General features: G+C 42.1%; 1 protein-coding gene and 1 long non-coding RNA gene across 2 annotated transcripts; one reads left to right on the top strand and one right to left on the bottom strand.

Annotated features, from left to right (window-relative positions):
• Positions 1–7,620: 7,620 nt before the first annotated feature.
• Positions 7,621–9,213, bottom strand: dio3a (iodothyronine deiodinase 3a). Its single transcript, XM_084677698.1, has one exon. It carries the CDS (start codon positions 8,951–8,953, stop codon positions 8,168–8,170), a length of 786 nt encoding a protein of 261 aa, XP_084533824.1. The 5' UTR covers positions 8,954–9,213; the 3' UTR covers positions 7,621–8,167.
• A 2,001-nt stretch (positions 9,214–11,214) lies between these two features.
• On the top strand, positions 11,215–17,265 carry LOC146299910 (uncharacterized). Its single transcript, XR_014731764.1, has 2 exons — positions 11,215–11,804; positions 16,139–17,265. It is a non-coding gene; the product is annotated as an uncharacterized LOC146299910 (long non-coding RNA).
• Positions 17,266–18,356: the final 1,091 nt, after the last annotated feature.

Below are 18,356 nucleotides of genomic sequence, written 5' to 3'. Positions count from 1 at the left end.
GTTGAGAAATAAACTACCCATATGACAGGAAACAGAGAAAAACAGTTTTGGTGATTGTTTTTCTCTGTTTTTCTCACTCTTGATTGCTTGGATGCAGCTTATTTGCAGCTTTTTAGGTTTAACATGTCATTTCCAAACTATGATAAATTAACAAGTGTCCTTTTGTATGTGACCTGTACTATATGGCTTCCTTTAATATTGTACATATGATTTACTTTGTTTTATGTAGTGTGATATATCTAGATTAATTTTGTACAAAATGGTCTGTACAGAATAAAAATACCATAGCAACCGGAAGCTGTCCATGTGACACATACATTCTTCTTCTCCTGTTTTGCCTGTGAGTTGCTGCACCATTAGAAAATATTCAAATATTTTTTGTTGAACCCTTCTCCAGATGTGTGACAGATGTCCCCAGGCCGTGTGTGCTTCTCTCGCTGTCTCCACTGGTGTATAACTATATAGAATGAATAAAGAGAATATTTGAATTTATATTTTCAACCATAAATTACTTTTGGGTGTTGTTTTACTTCAGTGTCAAAGAAATCGAAAAAAGATCACAGCTCACACACAACTCTCCTTATTTAGCTTGTAGCTGCCTGCAGCCAGTAGCAGTCCGCTAGTTGTTTAAGATTAATCCACAAGAGGGTGCTGCTTAACTTTAGTGAAGGCTGTGTGAGTGAACTCTCCATCTGTGGCCCAAGCAGAACCTCCTATAAATCTAGGCCACGGCTCAGCAATACCACTCAGAGAACACGTTTTACACTTTTCACCTGACTTGACCTGGCCTAGCATTGGGATCAGACTAATAGAAGATTGATGGGCCCTGATCCAACCTTTTACGACCCATCCACGTGCATTATGGATTACTTCCTGTTTCATTTGATTCCATTCCCACCAGTCTGGTAGCTTAACTCCCTTGGAGAGCGTGGGCGTGAGACATAGGGAAAGGGTCAGAAAGAGAGAGGAGGGGGAGAGAGACATAGGGAAAGGGTCAGAAAGAGAGAGGAAGGGGGAGAGAGTGGAAGCAGAAATGACAGAGATGGAGGGAGAAAACGGGGGTGGAGGGATTTTTTAAATAATCCTATTTGAACCAAAAACCCATTTCCAAGAGTGACGTGCATGTGCAGCCCTCACAATTAAACAGATAAAGTGATCAACACGATTGAAGTCACGCGGTGACAAACAACTGCAAGCGTAAAACAAGAGAGACAGAGAAAATGAGACTGTAAAAGAGTGGAAGAGGGAGGGGGGGTTTACGTCAGCTCAGTACAGAAGGTGAAGACCGGGTGAGGAGATTGGTGATCCTTAGTCTGCTGGATAGGATTCAGCAACAAGTACAATTCCATTCTGCAGTGGGTGGTGAACATGTGAGTCGGATTGTTTCACTATGGTATTTAACCACTGGGTTCGTGGATAATAAAGAGTACATATCAGCCTTATCTTGCAGTGGAAACTGTAACAGCATGGAGAAAGAGATTCCGATGTTCTCTTTCTCTTTGTTTGTGTGTGTGGAGGGGTAGTAGAGAGATCATGTAAGGTGAGTGGTCAAGGGAGGGAGTTAAATAGGAATAAATATAGAGTTATTCACCTCACATGGCAAAGCCAGAAAAGTGCTGATGAGTAAAGTGCATGTTAGGAAAGTCAAATGCCAAAGAATAAATACATTTAAAGTAGAAATATGCCAGCGTTGCCTGACACGTTAATCCTAATCTGTGTTCACTCTGTTTAAATCCTGGAAAGACCCATACAACAGGAATAAAGCATTTGACGACAACAAGCAGATTATTTTACACACTGGGATTGAAGGGATAGGAGAGAGTGAGGTGAGGGGTCACCCTCTGTTATTACACCGGATATTATAGCATTTAGACAATGAGCACTATGATGACTCCTGACTTATTACCGGATAGATTTGGTGTTTGTTTTTGGGATTCACCGTCTGTTCCCAATGCTGCTCTGAGCCCGGGAGGGAGGAGGCATGTCACTGACCCTCTCAGACTGGAATCCACCTTTAAATTGACCAATTCAACCCTCCACACACACACACACACACCTGCACAAAAAGCACACACACTCACACACCGCCTCCTAAATAATTACTTCAGCCAGAACAATTTGCAATATGATGGCACAGATGGAATACTTTTCCAAAGAGGAGGTTGAACCCCAATCAAATTCATAGCTACACTGAATATTTAGTGATCTCTCACATACAAAGTGCTACCAGCTAGAACACTGTGATCATCAAATGCAGGCCTATTAGAGGTCACCAGAAGCAGTCATAAGAAGATTGATGATGCGGCCTTTGTCAATTACGCCCCAAAACTATGGAACAAATTACCCATGAATATTAGGGAACGAAACACGCTAGACATTTTTAAAAGACAGCTTAAAACCTACCTTTTTACCAAAGCATTTAACACATTTTTTTTTATCTCAGAAGGGTTTTACTACTTTTATTAGTTATATTATTGTTTTTATAGATTTGTCTTTGTCTCTGAATGAGGTGGGTAGTTGACTCCACCACCGGGGGGCCAGGCAGGAGAAGAGCTTGTGTTGGGACCGGGCAGTGTTGAGTGGTGGGTCAGTAGAGAGACATTGTCAACCTCAATGGATAGACAAAGGGTGTCCTTGGTAGACACAGGGAAAGGTGCCCCAAGTGCATTAGTGGTGTAGCAGGGTTCATACCATGCTCCCTCCCTGGTCAGATGGCTGCCTGGGGTTCACTACTTAGTACTCAGGCAGCCTCCAGCCTCACAGTCCCCTGCCCCCTGCCCCCCACCTCCAGCCTGATTGTCCCATGTCCCAACCCGTCCTGTCGTGTTCTGTCTGTACCCGACCCTGAATGTCCTTGGTCTGGGCAGCTGGGCAGCCTTTGTTTATGTCTAGTAGTGTGTGTCTAAGTTAATTGGCGAGGGCTTCTGAATGCTCCTGGATTGTCCCTGAAAAAAGACAGATTGTGACTGTACCACAATGTCACGTCCTCAAAGCATGCCAGATCCTCCACACAAGCACAGGATCTCGTGCTGTTGATGAACACGCTGTTCAATTTATTCGAGTTTAAGCTTCAGCCTCGGTATTAATGCTCAAGAGAACAGCCGAGATTTAAGAATTTACAAGGGTAGAAAAATAGGTAACTTCCTTAAACCTTTGATGGATGTGTGGTACACACACGAATGAAAGCTGGTGCCGAATTGAAGAGTTACATTTACATTACATACAGGGACATTCTCCCCGAGGATAGTAGGGTGAAGTCCCTTCCCCAAGGACACAATGTCATTTTGAACGACCGGGAATCAAACCAGCAACCTTCTGGTTAATAGCCCGACTCCCTAACCGCTCAGCCATTTGACCCCCGAGTTGCATTTGAAAACATGCACTCATCTTTTAATTTTATTTCAGGAGCCTACATGCACCCATCTAACTCGGGCTGTAGCCCATCTTGCCTTCAGACTGGGTCATGTTTCATACTCCACAAGTCCAGATGTCTCAATTAAGTTAAATCTCCAATGCCTTCCTTAGCTATAGATCAGGAAGACTGCAGTTCAGACAATGGCCTGAGGAAGGAGCTGTTGTATGTAGGCCAGGAAAGAAGAGGATGAGAAGGAAAAAGAAAAAAAGCGAGGGGAGAGAAAGGTCAGCTGAGGTGAGCAGTGGGATGGAAGGCTGAAGCCTATCTACAACCGCAACAAAATAGCAAACTAATCAGATGGAGACACAAACACACACACACACACACACTTACACACACACTTACACGCACACCGGGGCCGTAGCCATGGAGTCAACATTGGCGGGGACAAATGACATTTTCTATGATAATTTCGGACAGCGTGCGTGGTTGCCTGTCGTAGCGTAGGACATTTATATGTTTTTCCATATTTTTATATCAATATATTGGGGGGGTACATTTTGACCAGCTTTCAGGCAACACACTGGTCTTCATCTGCAGAGAGCTGGTTTAACTATACTCACCAGAGATAGAGAATTGGACCTTAACCCCAGCCCCACGCATGTCATTTACCCTAACCATGACCTTTCCCTTAACCCCAACCATGACCATATCCCAGCTGGTCCTGCTATTTGCTTTTGGCAGGAAGTATCAGAGTCATCCTGCCATAATTCACACCACAGTGAGGCCATGCTAATCAGGGATTGAAATGTCGGATGCCAAACAAATGTTGATCAATAATCAAATGATGTTCACGCTCCCAGGCAGGCGACACCATCAGGGGATTAGATTATTGAAAATCTGGCTGCCCAGAGGCAGTCCTCTGTAGGATCATTAACAGAGTGCATTCCTCTTGTTCTCTGAAAATCATGATGTTTATTAATGCGTCACTTGCTGCCAATGACGCCAATGGCCATGGGCTTATCCCTCATGCTCATTTGCGAGAGACGTAATGGGAATAATGCTTCTGTAATGCATGTGAGATGAGTTGCCTTCATCACTGCTAAACAAGCACGGACGTGTATTAATTGAGCAAGCACTCAGGAAGCAGGAAGGCTTGCCGTCATCACGCTCAGCCCTCCAGATGGCTTTCACTTAATAGATACACAGAGATGGCATGGAGATGGGAGGTCAGCTGTTAGCTTTGCTGAGGAAGTGTTCTTTTATGAAGAGTGACATAAGGGGACACATTCTGCAATATGATGTTTCCCAGTACAATCCTGGCTGTAAGAAGATTATTTTTGTAATAATGTGCACTTCTGATTATTTGTTTGACTTATCCTTTCCCCAAGACAGTGAACTCATATAACTTTAGTGTTAGTTTATGAGTCAACATCATCTTATTACCCTTTATCCTTAGAAACAGAATATGTCAAAATATATACCAGTAAAACAGAATATGTCAAAATATATATTTTTGTAATTGTGAGTTTAAAACATTTACTTTTTCAACCAAGGAGAGATGGACGGCTGGACTTTGTCAAAGGTTTTTCTGTGTTTGAGGTTATTGACTGCACCCTCGTTCACCTTAATCACCCAGGTGGTGAAAATGGGGGTAACTGTATTGTGATCAAAAAGTCTATTGCTCAATTACTACTCAAGCCCCAGATCCCACCGATGGCCAGGATCCACACATAACAGGCGGATCTTTGAAAACAGTTAACTTTGTACGATGCTGGAATCAAATCAAACGTATTTGTATAGCCCTTTTTACACGCAAGCATGTCACAGAGGGCTTCACATACGCCCATAGAACTGCCCCTCAACCAACCTAAACCCTCAAGGAGGGTAGATCAGTAGACACCTAATAGGTGACATTGGCCATGCATGTCAACCATCCCTGACAACTACTCTTATGAACCCTTAGACCCAAGGAAGAGAAAAAGTAAAACTACTCTCACATTCAAAAAAGAGGGAGGGAAAAGTGAAGGTTTGAGGAAGGAAACATTTCCATGTATCCAGGTCAGGAAGGACAACGCATAAAAGTTTCGTTTTGTACAACTTTGGGAAGAAAGGAGGAGAAGAATCACCAGAGGAGAATGTATTTAGGTCCATATGTATTTTGCCTACATCAGGATTTACATTTTGTCAGAATCAATCATAGCGGACCCTGAACATAAACATCCCTTTTTCAACTTTTCTTTTTACTAGTTTAACCAATCCAGGGTTAGAATTAAGATGTACAACTCTGATCAATTAGAAAACAGTTTAAACCTAGGTTTTGTAAAACCCCTAGATAATCTCTTAACCAGGATTCATTGAATCCATGTTGGTGCGATCCAGCCTTAGATTTGAATCATGAGAAGAAAAAAAACGTTTATAGTAATAGACATCACAGAGACCTCCGGGACTTTGGGCCAGTTGCCGTGGTTAGTTGAGGTGTGAGAACAGGATGAATGTCTTGTCCCCCTGACGCTCTTTTCCACCCATGTGGGTTTGGTGCACGAAGAGGCATGCAAGCCTGTAAGTGTATTTGGCATAATATGGCTGTATTCCCTGTCTGAAACCAGAAAGCAAGTTTTGTTTTTTAATGCGACTTTAAACATGAATGCATTAGAGTTACACATTCATACATACACATGCAAACACATTTACGTGTATGAGTGCGATGTGTGATGTGCAGTATCTGTAGTTTTACTCCTTTTAAAAGAGTGTGGTTTATTTATTTTACTATAAATACGATTAACTGTGAAAATGCATAAGCTGAATTGGATTTGTGTCATCCATGTTAAGCCATTGATTGGCCATAGTCATAGACACAACCTAATTGCTCTGATTAACAAACTCCTGGTCAGGGATGCATGAAGATTAACTTGATAAAGCTTGCTTAGTTTTCAGATTAATAAAAAATGGTGTATAGTTTTAGCTTGTGATATCACAAAGCTCTATAGAAAGAGCCCACAGAAACAGACCCAAACTTAACCTTAAAGATAAAGCCAGGAGAAAACTCCAAGAAGAGAAGAAAAATAACCAATGTTGTGAAGAAGAGTCAAGTAAGGTATCTCTCAAGACACCGTTATGGTTCCAAGAGACACATAACTCCCCTATCACTTGTAAAGTATGCCACGTCAGGTAAACACAGTAACTAAGCAACAAGGTGAGACAGGTTCTTTGGGTTGGTGTCAGATGTAGCTGACAAGAGCAACACTTGGCTGTGATCTGTGATTTCTCTGATGCCCCTACAGAAAATGTAATAGTAGCAATACTGTTGTATGAGATGAAACCACACAATGGCTGGCTCCGTGATATCTCCGACCAGAACAGTTTGTAGTGCTAAATGAAAAAGTTTCTTTATCTATAAAATGTATGTTAACATAATTTCTGCTATCGAGATGCCCCCCCCCTCCCCCACCTCACTCACACGTTTTCTGTACAGACTTTCACTTTGGCTTTTATGACCAGGATTCAAAGAAAACCTGACATATAGACTAAATTGGCAGATCATAAGAAGGACAGCCCTGAAGAGGTCTGTTTCCAGACTGATTCCACTCTGTGCCTGTCTCCAGCCTATAATCCCCTTTCTGAGACGAGAGAAGACGTCGCAACAAACAATGACATGGGGAGGAGACATGAAAGCCCACTGTTTTCGTTCAGGGAATAAACCTGTGGCCACGAGTTAGACTTGTTACCATATTAAAAAGATATTGACCGCTTTCGTCACGCTGCAACACCTTTTTTCAGAAATCATATAGTCTCATAAAGACGTACGGATGTACGGACACTTTATTCAACAACTCATTTCTGTGATGATATCGTCGTTTTCCTTTCTTCTTCTGGCCATGCATAATGATCCTACAGCGATTTGTTGAACGGATAGCCTATAATTGCATTAGTGCAAGTGAAAAAGCATTTTTTTCCCATGTTGGTGAAAAATGTACATTTGTGAACGTTATAATTAAAATATGGCATATAGATGCCTTGCAAACCGATTTGACCAATCGCTCGGTTTCCAAATAGGCCTATTGTGAATGTAGGTAATTTAGCTTAGAATATTATCGACTGCAGGTCAAAAAGTGTCAGCAATGAAATAAGTAGCCTGAGAACCACACAAGATTCGGATAACACACATCAACAATAGCAAATCATCTTTGAATAATTGAGAAATAGAAGATTACATTTTAATCTTGTTTCACCTGCTTGAGTTAGACTAAATGATAGGCTATATGTCAGATGATATAAACAGCTGTTTATTTTATTAAAAAATATATCCATAAAAAGTTAGCCATATTTACAAATGAAGGTAGATGAAAAGCTTTCCGATGACCATTATCTCCAGTATGAAAAACATCAGTGTCGGTTTTCTGGTCGTGCACCTTTTAAAAACCAAACTTCACAAAAAATACTGGCGATATTGGTAAAGGACAAGGTGAAGCTCCTTTTGCTCTCAATACACACATTCGTTCCACAGAAATACGACAAAAACACAATTTTTCATAAAAATACGTTTCATGTGACTATACACTGGTCTGTACAGGATGACAACAGAATCGGTAGAGACGAAGATAAAATTAACGTCTATAGTTTAACTAAAACCGACCAAAAAACCTTGCTCTGTGATAAATTAACGCATCTACCCAGGTAATGTCACACATGAGAGAATGTGCCCCTCGGACACAGGAGACAAATGTTGCAGCTTGTGATATTTATACATTATAGCAGCTGTGTAACAGATCATTGTTGAACTCTGACAACCTATTTTAGAAAAACCTGACCCTAAACATGAATAACAACATTTCTGGAATGGTCGATACTTTGTTTGTATTGATCAAGCCAGTCCCTGAGCTCCGAGATGCGGTAGCCCTCTGGTCCCCTGCCACCTTGGTAAACGATCTTTCCTTCTCGGACGATGTAAAGTCTGTCAAAATAAGCTCCGTATGCTGCGTTGGAAGAGTTATCCATGGTGTCTGCGACTACAAGACACTCCGGTACCTCCAGATACATCAGTTTAGCGGCACTCAGTCTATCTTCCAGACAGCGGTGTTTGGGAATTTGGTAGGGTGCGTCGGAGCTCACCCATCCATCCGAGGGGTGCGCTTCTTCTATGTACACTACCAGCGAGTCTGCGATGTTAGCATACTGTCGCATGACCCCCTGGAACGCCTTGAGGCGTGCCATAAACGGTGGTCAGGTGCAGCTTCCAAAGTTGAGGATGAGCGGTCTCTTGTCTCTGGCGTAGTCCAGGATGCGGCTGCGCCTCTGGTTTCCCAGCTGTACAACTTCACTGTTCGGCGCCACATATCCAAGATGCGCAGATTTAAGGAAGTCTAATTTCTGTCCGTGCCAGACGGCTTTCAGAGACTCCCAGCTACACATTCGATTCGAATCGGAAATGCACAAGGGAGGGTCAACAATACTTCCTTCTGGTTCCCTCATTTTAAAAAACACCTTTTTTCGTATGCACAAAAAATCCAGCAACCACAGCATTACCGCTGCCAGAAGAAAACGAGGCAGCAGAATAACACATACTATAGCATTTTTCAAAGCTTTCACGCTATTCATGGCCTCTGAAAATCGCGGACCGGTCACTATATTCAAACTAGCAACTATATAACTTTGTGTTCAGTTCACGTTCTTGTGCGTAACGATCCTCTAGGCTGAAGTTGCTAGTTGCGCGCAACTCCCCTTTTTATAGTGCCGGTGGTGGATTGAATGGAAACAGCCCGCCTTCGTAGCCCGGTCGAGTCCTCACATGGCGGGATTACCCTCCACTCCAACGTATAACAAGAGAGGAGAGGAAGATATGTTTGTAAGTACTGTGTGTGCGTGTATCTTTCCGTATAGGCGAAATAGCCATTGGATCTTGAGTTGTATTTAACTATTCCCAATTATTACTAGCCTACTTTCTGTCCGGAACTACAGCCTACAATAACTACAAACTAAACACAGTCAAACTGTTAGCTGTCCATTTTAATGAAAAGAAAATGACAATACGGCAAATAGCAATGTTTTTGTAGATTATGAATAGGCTACAATTTCCAATAAAACTTTTGGTTTTTAACTTTTTAGTTTGCGGGAATGTAAACGCTGAAAGGCTAGATAGTCTAATAACAAAATGTTTCTGAACATTTCGAAAGTCTATGTCTGAAGGACATCAACGAATGCTTTTGAATGTCACAAATTTAAGTTTTTCAAATTGTATACCATGTTGGACTGTCACCATGCCCATCACAAACTCATTTCTAGCAAAGACAGTAGACCTATGACAATTAACCGCGTGACTTTTGCAAGCATTTAGTCAACGTACATAATCCGTAACCCCATAAAATGAGCAGTGCTTGGGGAACAGCACAGACAGCATGGGGGCTTGCTAAATTTACGGCATGCTTAAAACCTTGTTCTACGCCACTGATGTCCTATACACACATTTCAGCGTTGGGCAAAGTCTTGTACATGTTTCAGCGCATGTCTCAAAATATTTTCACGTTTTAAGATTTAGCTTTAGGGAGTCATATGGCTGCAGCGGTTATGGAATCTGGCTATTAATCAGAAGGTTACCGGTTTGATTGCCGGCCATGCAAAATGACGTTGTGTCTTTGGGCAAGGCTCTTCACCCTACTTGCCTGGGTGGGAATGTCCCTGTACCTAATGTAAGTCGCTCTGGATAAGAGCGTCTGCTAAATGACTAAATGTAAATGTAGCTATAGTGTCACCCCTCCTCTCTGTCATGTGTAAAATTGCAACCATGGCCATCTTATACAGTAGCATGAACATTGAGAAGTCACCTTGGACATAATTCTAAACTAAATATACCCATTCACAGTGTCCCTGATATCATACAACAGACTATATAAATACTTTGCTTTAAGAGTTTCTCAGTTTGTCTGATAATTAGGCCTACGTATGATAATAATAACAAATACATTTAAATAGAACAATTATCTACAAAAGATTAGCTCAAACGTTATAACCGGTTCGCTAAACTATTTGACACCTATATTGGTGATTGTGGGATAACATGATCAGCATGCCTCTGAGCAACTACATATATTGGTTGAGCCCCATCCTAGGGTAACGCTAATATGTGGCATAAATCCAAGTTCCAGTCAGGAAATACCACACATTCTTCTAATGCAACAGACGATTGAGTCCAAATGAATGAATGGTTGTCATTGGAAATACATGACCCTGTTAGAGCCAGGCTAGCTGTCTTCATGTTGGTGGAAATAAGGACTCAGTATAGGTCCCTATGGTAGAATGGAGCAATTGCGGACGTTTGTGCTTCGTGGTCAAAATGGTGTGGACTCGACACATGGATCCTGGTTTAAGGTAAGGGTTAGCCCTTTATATTTTGCAGTATGGTAGCACAATCTGATGCCAGAACACCACCTCACAGTTGCTTTACCATAAACCACTGGTAAATATTGTGTTATTTACGAAGACAAATAGTGGAAGTTGGATATAAAATCATTTTGTTAGATTTAGGCTCTATGCTCTGCTTTCGTCTCTGTTGTAACAGAGATGAGGACCTGAACAGGCGAGACAGAATTTGGTTTGTAGAAAACTTGGGCCAGACCTGTAAGTAATTAGGGTTCATTAGATTTACCTCGATGTTGTAACACTTGGGAACTAATTGAGAAAGTGGGGTAAATTAAATCAAGCTTATCCAGAACACCCCAGGGTCCCTTTGGCTAAACTAATATTGATACAATATTGGCATTGCTGAAGAAGAGCTTCAAGAGGGTGTATAAAAGCATGTTCTAATCTCTCCCTCCTTCTTTCTTTTTCTCTCAACCCCCCCCCCCCCCCCCCCCCACACACACACTCCTAGCACCTTCTCCTCCCCTCTGGTCCTACCCTCTTCTCCTCCCCTCTGGTCCTACCCTCTTCTCCTCCCCTCTGGTCCTACCCTCTTCTCCTCCCCTCTGGTCCTACCCTCTTCTCCTCCCCTCTGGTCCTACCCTCTTCTCCTCCCCTCTTTTCTTCTCCCCTTCTCCTTTTCTTTTATTCTCTGCTCATTTGTCTTCCCTGGTTTGTAAATCCTTAATGATCCTTAATCTTCCCCATCATTCCAGGGGGGTGGACGTGTATTGATAGTTACAGTAAAGAAAACATGCTTACCAACGTTTCGCGTGTCGCAGGATTTTCTTTCTTGGTTGCGTTAGCTGCTGAAGAACTGTGCTGGCCATTAACCCACTTACCTTCTATGAACTGAGCTTCTTGGCATCAGCTCCCGGGTTCATTTGAGGACGATGAAGTGCAGGAATAAACCCAGCCGGTGCCTCCCACATGGAGAGATGGAAGGAGAGATGGAGCGATGGAAGGGTTCCAGAAACCACAACCTAAAGGTTGTTCCCTTATAATAAGGTTTACTTTGAGCATCACTGCTGGGAGGACTTCCAGATAATTGATTGTGAGTCTAATCAAATGCTTGATTACTTTTAAATGCATGTAATTGTCTCATCTTATTCTTTCATTATAACTCATAGGTTAAACAATTTTTTTTGACAGAGGCATTCATTTTATACCATTGTACCATTGAAATGTAATAACCAATCACAAGTGGCTCTTATAAACATAATTACTCTTAATAAATAACAACAAAGGATGAAAAATGTTTACAATTCTTGCAGGCCAGCTATTCAAACCTAAAGATTGGAGTCAGTCAGAGAAAGGGGTCTGTTTATTTTTGTACTGCATCATACAGCACAGTGAATGCCACAAGCAAGCTTGCTTTATCAGAGTCACTCTGTACACCTGCAGCCCTGCACACATTCTGTCAGTGCAGTTACTCCCATTTGTCCGTGCAGATCCTCTTAAGGTCTATCAGAGTGGATGTAGCGTGTCTGTAAACTATCATCCTCAGGTCTGGGGTTCAAGTCCAGGCATTTTTCCTGGCCACTTATGTTAAGAAACTTGTACCAAAGCTACTACAGTGTTGACTTTGAGGTGCTGTGGGCTGTTCTGTCATTCTGAAAGGTGAATCTTTGCCCCAGTCTGAGGTTGTCTGCTGATGTTTAGCAGAAACCTTTTTGTTCTAACCTTTGCACCAAGTCTGTAGTTCCCTAGACATCAGACGGCAGCTCCCGCCTCCGTCTTATCATTATGTAATTATTCTGCCCAGCAACTCCTCAGACCCCCCTCCCTGTCCAACGGGAACCGCTTCAAACAAGGAGACGAGGGGGCTTGGAACATGTGGAAAGAAATCACACTGCAGACTTCAGCGGAATAAGATGATATCTAAACACATTTTAAAAAGGTTCAGAAGTAAATCAGCAAAGGACCCCTCCTGTTAAGCTCTCCCCCGTTTCAGAACCTCGCATATCTACAAGTGAAGGGGCCATGGGCAGAGCGAGAGTGAGAGAGACATGGAAATAGATTGTCCTCATGTGACCTCTCCCTCTGCTCAGTCTGATAGAGCTCATTAGAGTGTGTCCGTCTGTATAACCGTAGATGCCAGTCCTCCCAGAGTGCACCCACACTAACCAGATGGTGGAAGCAGGATGAGGGAAAAATAATCACGCTCTGATCAACCTAGGTTGTACTTAGGTTTTATATGCCATGTAACTCTTCCTCTTCTTAAGTTTATGGATGAAAGTGTTTCTTAAATTTACATTTAGTAGACGCTCTTATCCACTTACAGTAAGTACAGGGAAGCTCCCCCGAGGCAAGTGGAGTGAAGTGCTTTGCCCAGGGACACACCGTCATTTCGCACGGCCAGAAATCGAACCTGGAATCTTATATTTGGTAACCCGATTCCCTAACCGCTCAGCCATCTGCCATCTGCCCCAAAATGCAAACATTAAAGGCGTTATGTGGTGTTAACAGAAAGAGCCCTCTACTCCTGCATTCCCCATTTAGTCTTTTAGATAGAGGATGCTCTTTAGACATAGTTAAGGGGATTTTGTTCTACTTTTTGAGGATCAGCAAAATCACATTTATAGGAAGAGAGATGACTTTCAAATCCACAGAACATGTCCTGTCAATTCCAAATCTCCTGTTGGTGCTTTTGTGTTTTTCTCTCACAACATAAACATTATAGAAGAGTGATAAATCTGTGAAAAAATTTGCACAAACTCACATTGGTATCTTATTCACTTCCTGTCCAAACTGAATCCAGATTAAGTCTTTGGAAGCATTTAGTGAGTAAACCCATCACTGTCCAGTTGTCAGTCAGTGTCTACGTGGTTATCATGACATCATTAGCAGGATGTGATACAGTAAACACCAGATGGTGTCTAAGAAGTCTGTGCAGCAGAGAACTGCTTAAACTCTGTATATCTATCTCAACTCACACTATAGAGAGAGTAAACTAAATGAGGGGCAGCATTTTCCTGGATAAGCACAAAAAAGCAGAAGCACACCCAACAGAATCTCTGTTTGCAATCTTAGCAAAGTCTCTGGGAATGATTACGGGCTTCTCTTTTAATTCACTCAAAAAGTGGATACACACACTGCTTGTAGAATTATAATACTGTGTACAGTATTAGTGTGTGTACAGTGTACACTGTTATAAGCATTTTTAACAAAGTTTTGTAAATGTTCAGCCTACCTGTTGTTAAATGACTTGGCACCTTCACGTGGTTGAGACTGGTTACTGGATACCTCTGGGTGTCATGAAAAAGGACCATAATCACACACACACAAGTTGGCTCTTCAAACCTATTTGGGGCCCGACCATCTCTAACCATAACCCCTTATGCCCGACCCTAACCATAAACCCCTTATTCCTGACCCTAACCTTAACCCTTAATGTAATTCTAACCCTAACACTAATTCTAACCACAACTCTAAAACCCCTAAAACCACCAGAAAAAGTTGTTCACGTGTGCACTTGTGACACTTGTGTACACTTGTGAGGACATTTGGTCGGGTAGTTGTACAAGGCTACACACACAAACACACACTTACGCATTTTGGATTTTTTGTTTGGATTTCCAATGGATTTACTGAAGAATTGTTTGGCTTTATAAAGTTTAAGTTTGGTAAAGACACACACGCGCACACAACCAGGCACCATGTGTGGACCCCTCCCCCAATACACTCCATACTATGTTACAGTCCTGGCTTGTGGGACCCCCTGGTGTATCCTGGCACACTCTGTTTTCAAAGGAAACATAGGCCAGCTATACTAGTTCAGCATGCGCTGTGCTCCTTTCATCTCCTGGTTATTAATACAAGAAATACCAGGCTACAGCCGCTGCCACATCAATCAGCCGGCCCTCATGAGATGGAGTGTGTGTGTGTGTGTGGGTGTGTGTTGGTAAGTTGGTGTGTGTGTGTGTTTGTGTGGGTGTGTGTCAGATATGGATGGTTCAGATCTGGTCTCTGGGCAGAGTTTACAGGGAGAATCCAGCTTGGTTTGAGGACACCATGTACTTTGTGTATGTGTATTTGCGTGTTCTGAGTGTGACATTATGTGCTGTGTCTTAGGACCATGTGAGTTTCATCAGTGGAGGCAACTGCTTTTAGTCATCACAGTACTGGTCACGCTGATCTGAACATTTCATCAACACTGAACTCTCAAACAGGGCAGAGCAGGTCAGGTTAAGACAGGGCAGGCCATGGTGGGACATGGGTGGGGTAGTGGCAGAGCACTGCAGGATGTGGGAAGAGGGGCTTGGATCAGGGTTGGTCAGAAGAGGGTGGGTGGGGGTGGAGTAGTACACGTTATTATAGAATAGTTTTATTCTACACTTCACACATTTTGAAGTGTAAATGAGCAGCAAGAAATATAGGCTTTTTAATCTATGCCATATTCATAAATAATAAGTATGCATACTTATTTAAAATGTACCGAAATATCAGTTTAAGTACACCTGTGAAAATTCTGAAACTGTTTGGATGTCTGATATTATTTTAAACCAGGTTTGAAGGTGATATAGTAAAAAAAAATACAAAGTGAAACTTTTGAACTTTACATTTTATTTACTTGTAAACCTTTAACCATCTTCTTAACTAGTGACATATTCATATTCATAAATGTGTCCCATGGAGGGAACTTTTAAAATACATTAAAGTTATGTCGTTTTATTCAGTCCTAGTAGTCGCTAGTTTCAGTTTAAGCATTGACTTGAAATTCTTAGAATTAAAAGGTTTTGGGCATCAAGTTCTGCCTGCCATCATAAACATCACATGTCCTCAGCATCAACTGAATACTTCAACCAGCAGAAGCGATGACAAGAGATGACATCCGGTTTTTCATTTTTGCAAAGCAGAGATAATTCTGCGGAAATGCTACTGTTCTAAAGGGCAGGGATTCACTCCAAAAATATCTCAAATTTTCATAGATTATCCCCTTTAAAGATGCTTGGAAAATGCCCTTCTGTACCTCTGCCTTTGTCACACATCTGCATCCGGAAACATGGGCCAACATCTGGAAACCAATCAGGTGTTTCCCAAGAACATGAGACTTATGCAGGAGTGAGTGGTGAAATCCTTGCCCCACACTGCCTTGTTGTTCTCTTGCCCTCCCCAGCAGCTTAGCACTGTGACTGCAGACTGCAGATTACCTCAGCTTGACTCTCAACCCTGTCTGCTGTGGCGGGGATAGGCTCGCAGTGTAGTCAAGGCATTAGTGCTGTCACTGATTGTTTTTAACTTCCGGAAAACTCATTTTGGCTGTGTTCACATCCGTGTGTCTGTCTGTCTCTGTCAGGGTGTGAAACTGTGTTGGTTTGTCCCGAAAATTTTGTTTTGATGCAATGACGCAATGCGGTTCTTTTTTTTGTTTTGTTTCTCTTTCAGATGCATTTGGTTGCCAAGGCAATAAAGCTCCCTCTCTCGATCAAGTCATCAGAGCACTTTTCATTAAGGAGGGCAATGACAGTACAGCTTCATTCACTGTTTATGCAATCAAATGCTGTATGTGTTTGTGGGCGTGTGTGTGCGCGTCTGTGCGGATGCCCGTGTTTGTGTGTGTATTTGTTTGTGTACTGACTGTACGGCCCCTGCACCGTTTTTTTGCGACACAGTTTATGTTGTATCTCTAACTTTCTATTCCTTATAATAGAGCTGATAACAACAAGGCAGCCTGGTTGCCGTGACACCACTGTGACACATGGCAGGTTTGTCCAGCAGCCTCCTCGATGAACATCATTTGAATTCAGCGCAGCAGAGAAGAGCTGAGAGCCCCGAGCACAGGGCTGGGTAGAGGCAAGTGTGTTCGCTGTCTCATTCCCACAAAGTTCAAATGAGGACTCTCCTCTTCTAGCCAGACTCCTCAGATGAGCTGCCTACTCTGCTTGTGTCTGCCAAGACAAAACACCTGCTGCTCCTCTTAATCATAGCTAGTGGAAGATACATATGTATGGTCACAGAGTGTAATTTTAGCAGAGAAACAATTATTAGCTTGTTAATCATGTTTTCAAACCATCATGTTGTAATATCTTTTTTACTTACATTTTACATTGTACATAGTACTGTTTTTTTTCTTCTATATTTATAGGGTTGTTATGTCATACTAGCAATGGGATCTTTTCATGATGAGGTCATGATTCAGAACCTTTTTGGGATGATTTATCCAGCCTGGGGAAATACACCTGTTAAATATAGTTGGAGTTGAGCTGCTTTCCAACAATGTGCAACCATTTTGGTAGAGTACAGACGCAAGTAAGCCTAACTCTAACCAACATGAATGTGTTGTGATCCAGGACTGGACAAGACAGAACATAACAAAATGTGTCCGACCTTTACACCGGACTAACCTAACACATCCAAAACATATTTTCGTCTTTTATTTTCATCTTTTATTTTAGTATAAATATCTTTTTGTCTAAGTGTCAAGTTTGTAAAGTGTCAAATTTCACTGCTCAAACGCTTATAATGATACAGTACAATGTTGATTAGTCTTCATAATAAATAATCAACAGACATTGGTCCATCCACAATCACCATACAGACATGCAGTTGTCCCATGTCTCATCTGTGATTGACTCACTCACACTAACAATACAATCAATCCGTTCAATCAGAGTCGAATCAACATTGTCTCCAGACTGTCTCTCCCCCAGGTGATAAGACCCCATGTTGCATTTCTCTCTAGGTCAGGAAGGCATATACCAGGAACTCTATACCAGGAACTCACTCTATACCAGGAACTCACTGTTCCTGGTATAGCTGGTCTGGAGTCAATTAGCATATGAAACTCACAGAACAAAGGGATAACAAATATCACAAAGGGATAACAAATATCACAAAGGAAGAAAAGTGGTTATGTCCTGCTGTTGGAGAACAGAGAAATGCATTAACTGTAGGATTTAGAAGCATGTGGTTATCTACGTACCACATATTTCACACCACAGACATCCAGTTATAGTCATACTGTCTATGTACTGTATATTCAACTCTACCATGACTCAGACATCCTTTGTTGGGAGAAACTGGAGGTTTGGCTGCAGCCAAAATCACCTGCTTGAACTTACATCACAGCTGGTTTACTAGAACTAGTTTTTTTTTGATACAGCATTTCCAGAACAGACCACTCAAAATGGCTTACTGGAATCATTAAGAAATGTTCAACAACGTGACGCATTTGTAGTACGGGCGGAGGGTGGTATTCGAGAATGGGAACGGTTCCAGGTACAGTTTTCCAGATGTGCTGAGAGACAACCTCGCATAGTGGGACCCATTAAATGGAGAAGGTGACACCAACGCAATAAAGAGCATCAACACCTCAATCCTCACACATGCATTCTTACAAACTCTGCTCTTCAGGCAAAACCTTTTCAAGTTCATTCAAAATCCTACATATTTAACTATACCACTGTTACAAAAAAAAACAAACAAAGAGAAGCGAACCACATCTCTGCCTTTCTCATAAGGGAACAGGGCCTCTTGTTCTGGGTGGGAAGGGAAAAAACACACACATCTGCTTTTGATCTTAACCTGTGATTCCTGTGGAGTGTCTCAAGCACTGCTGACAGCACGCATAAGTCATGGCAGCTTGGCTAGGGGTTGGATAGGG

Source organism: Hypomesus nipponensis, chromosome 3 (genome assembly GCF_054491055.1).
Source record: "Hypomesus nipponensis isolate SF chromosome 3, ASM5449105v1, whole genome shotgun sequence".
Lineage (NCBI taxonomy): Eukaryota > Metazoa > Chordata > Actinopteri > Osmeriformes > Osmeridae > Hypomesus > Hypomesus nipponensis.
The sequence above is the reverse complement of the archived record's forward strand: the minus strand, read 5'-3'. Positions and strand labels throughout refer to the sequence as shown.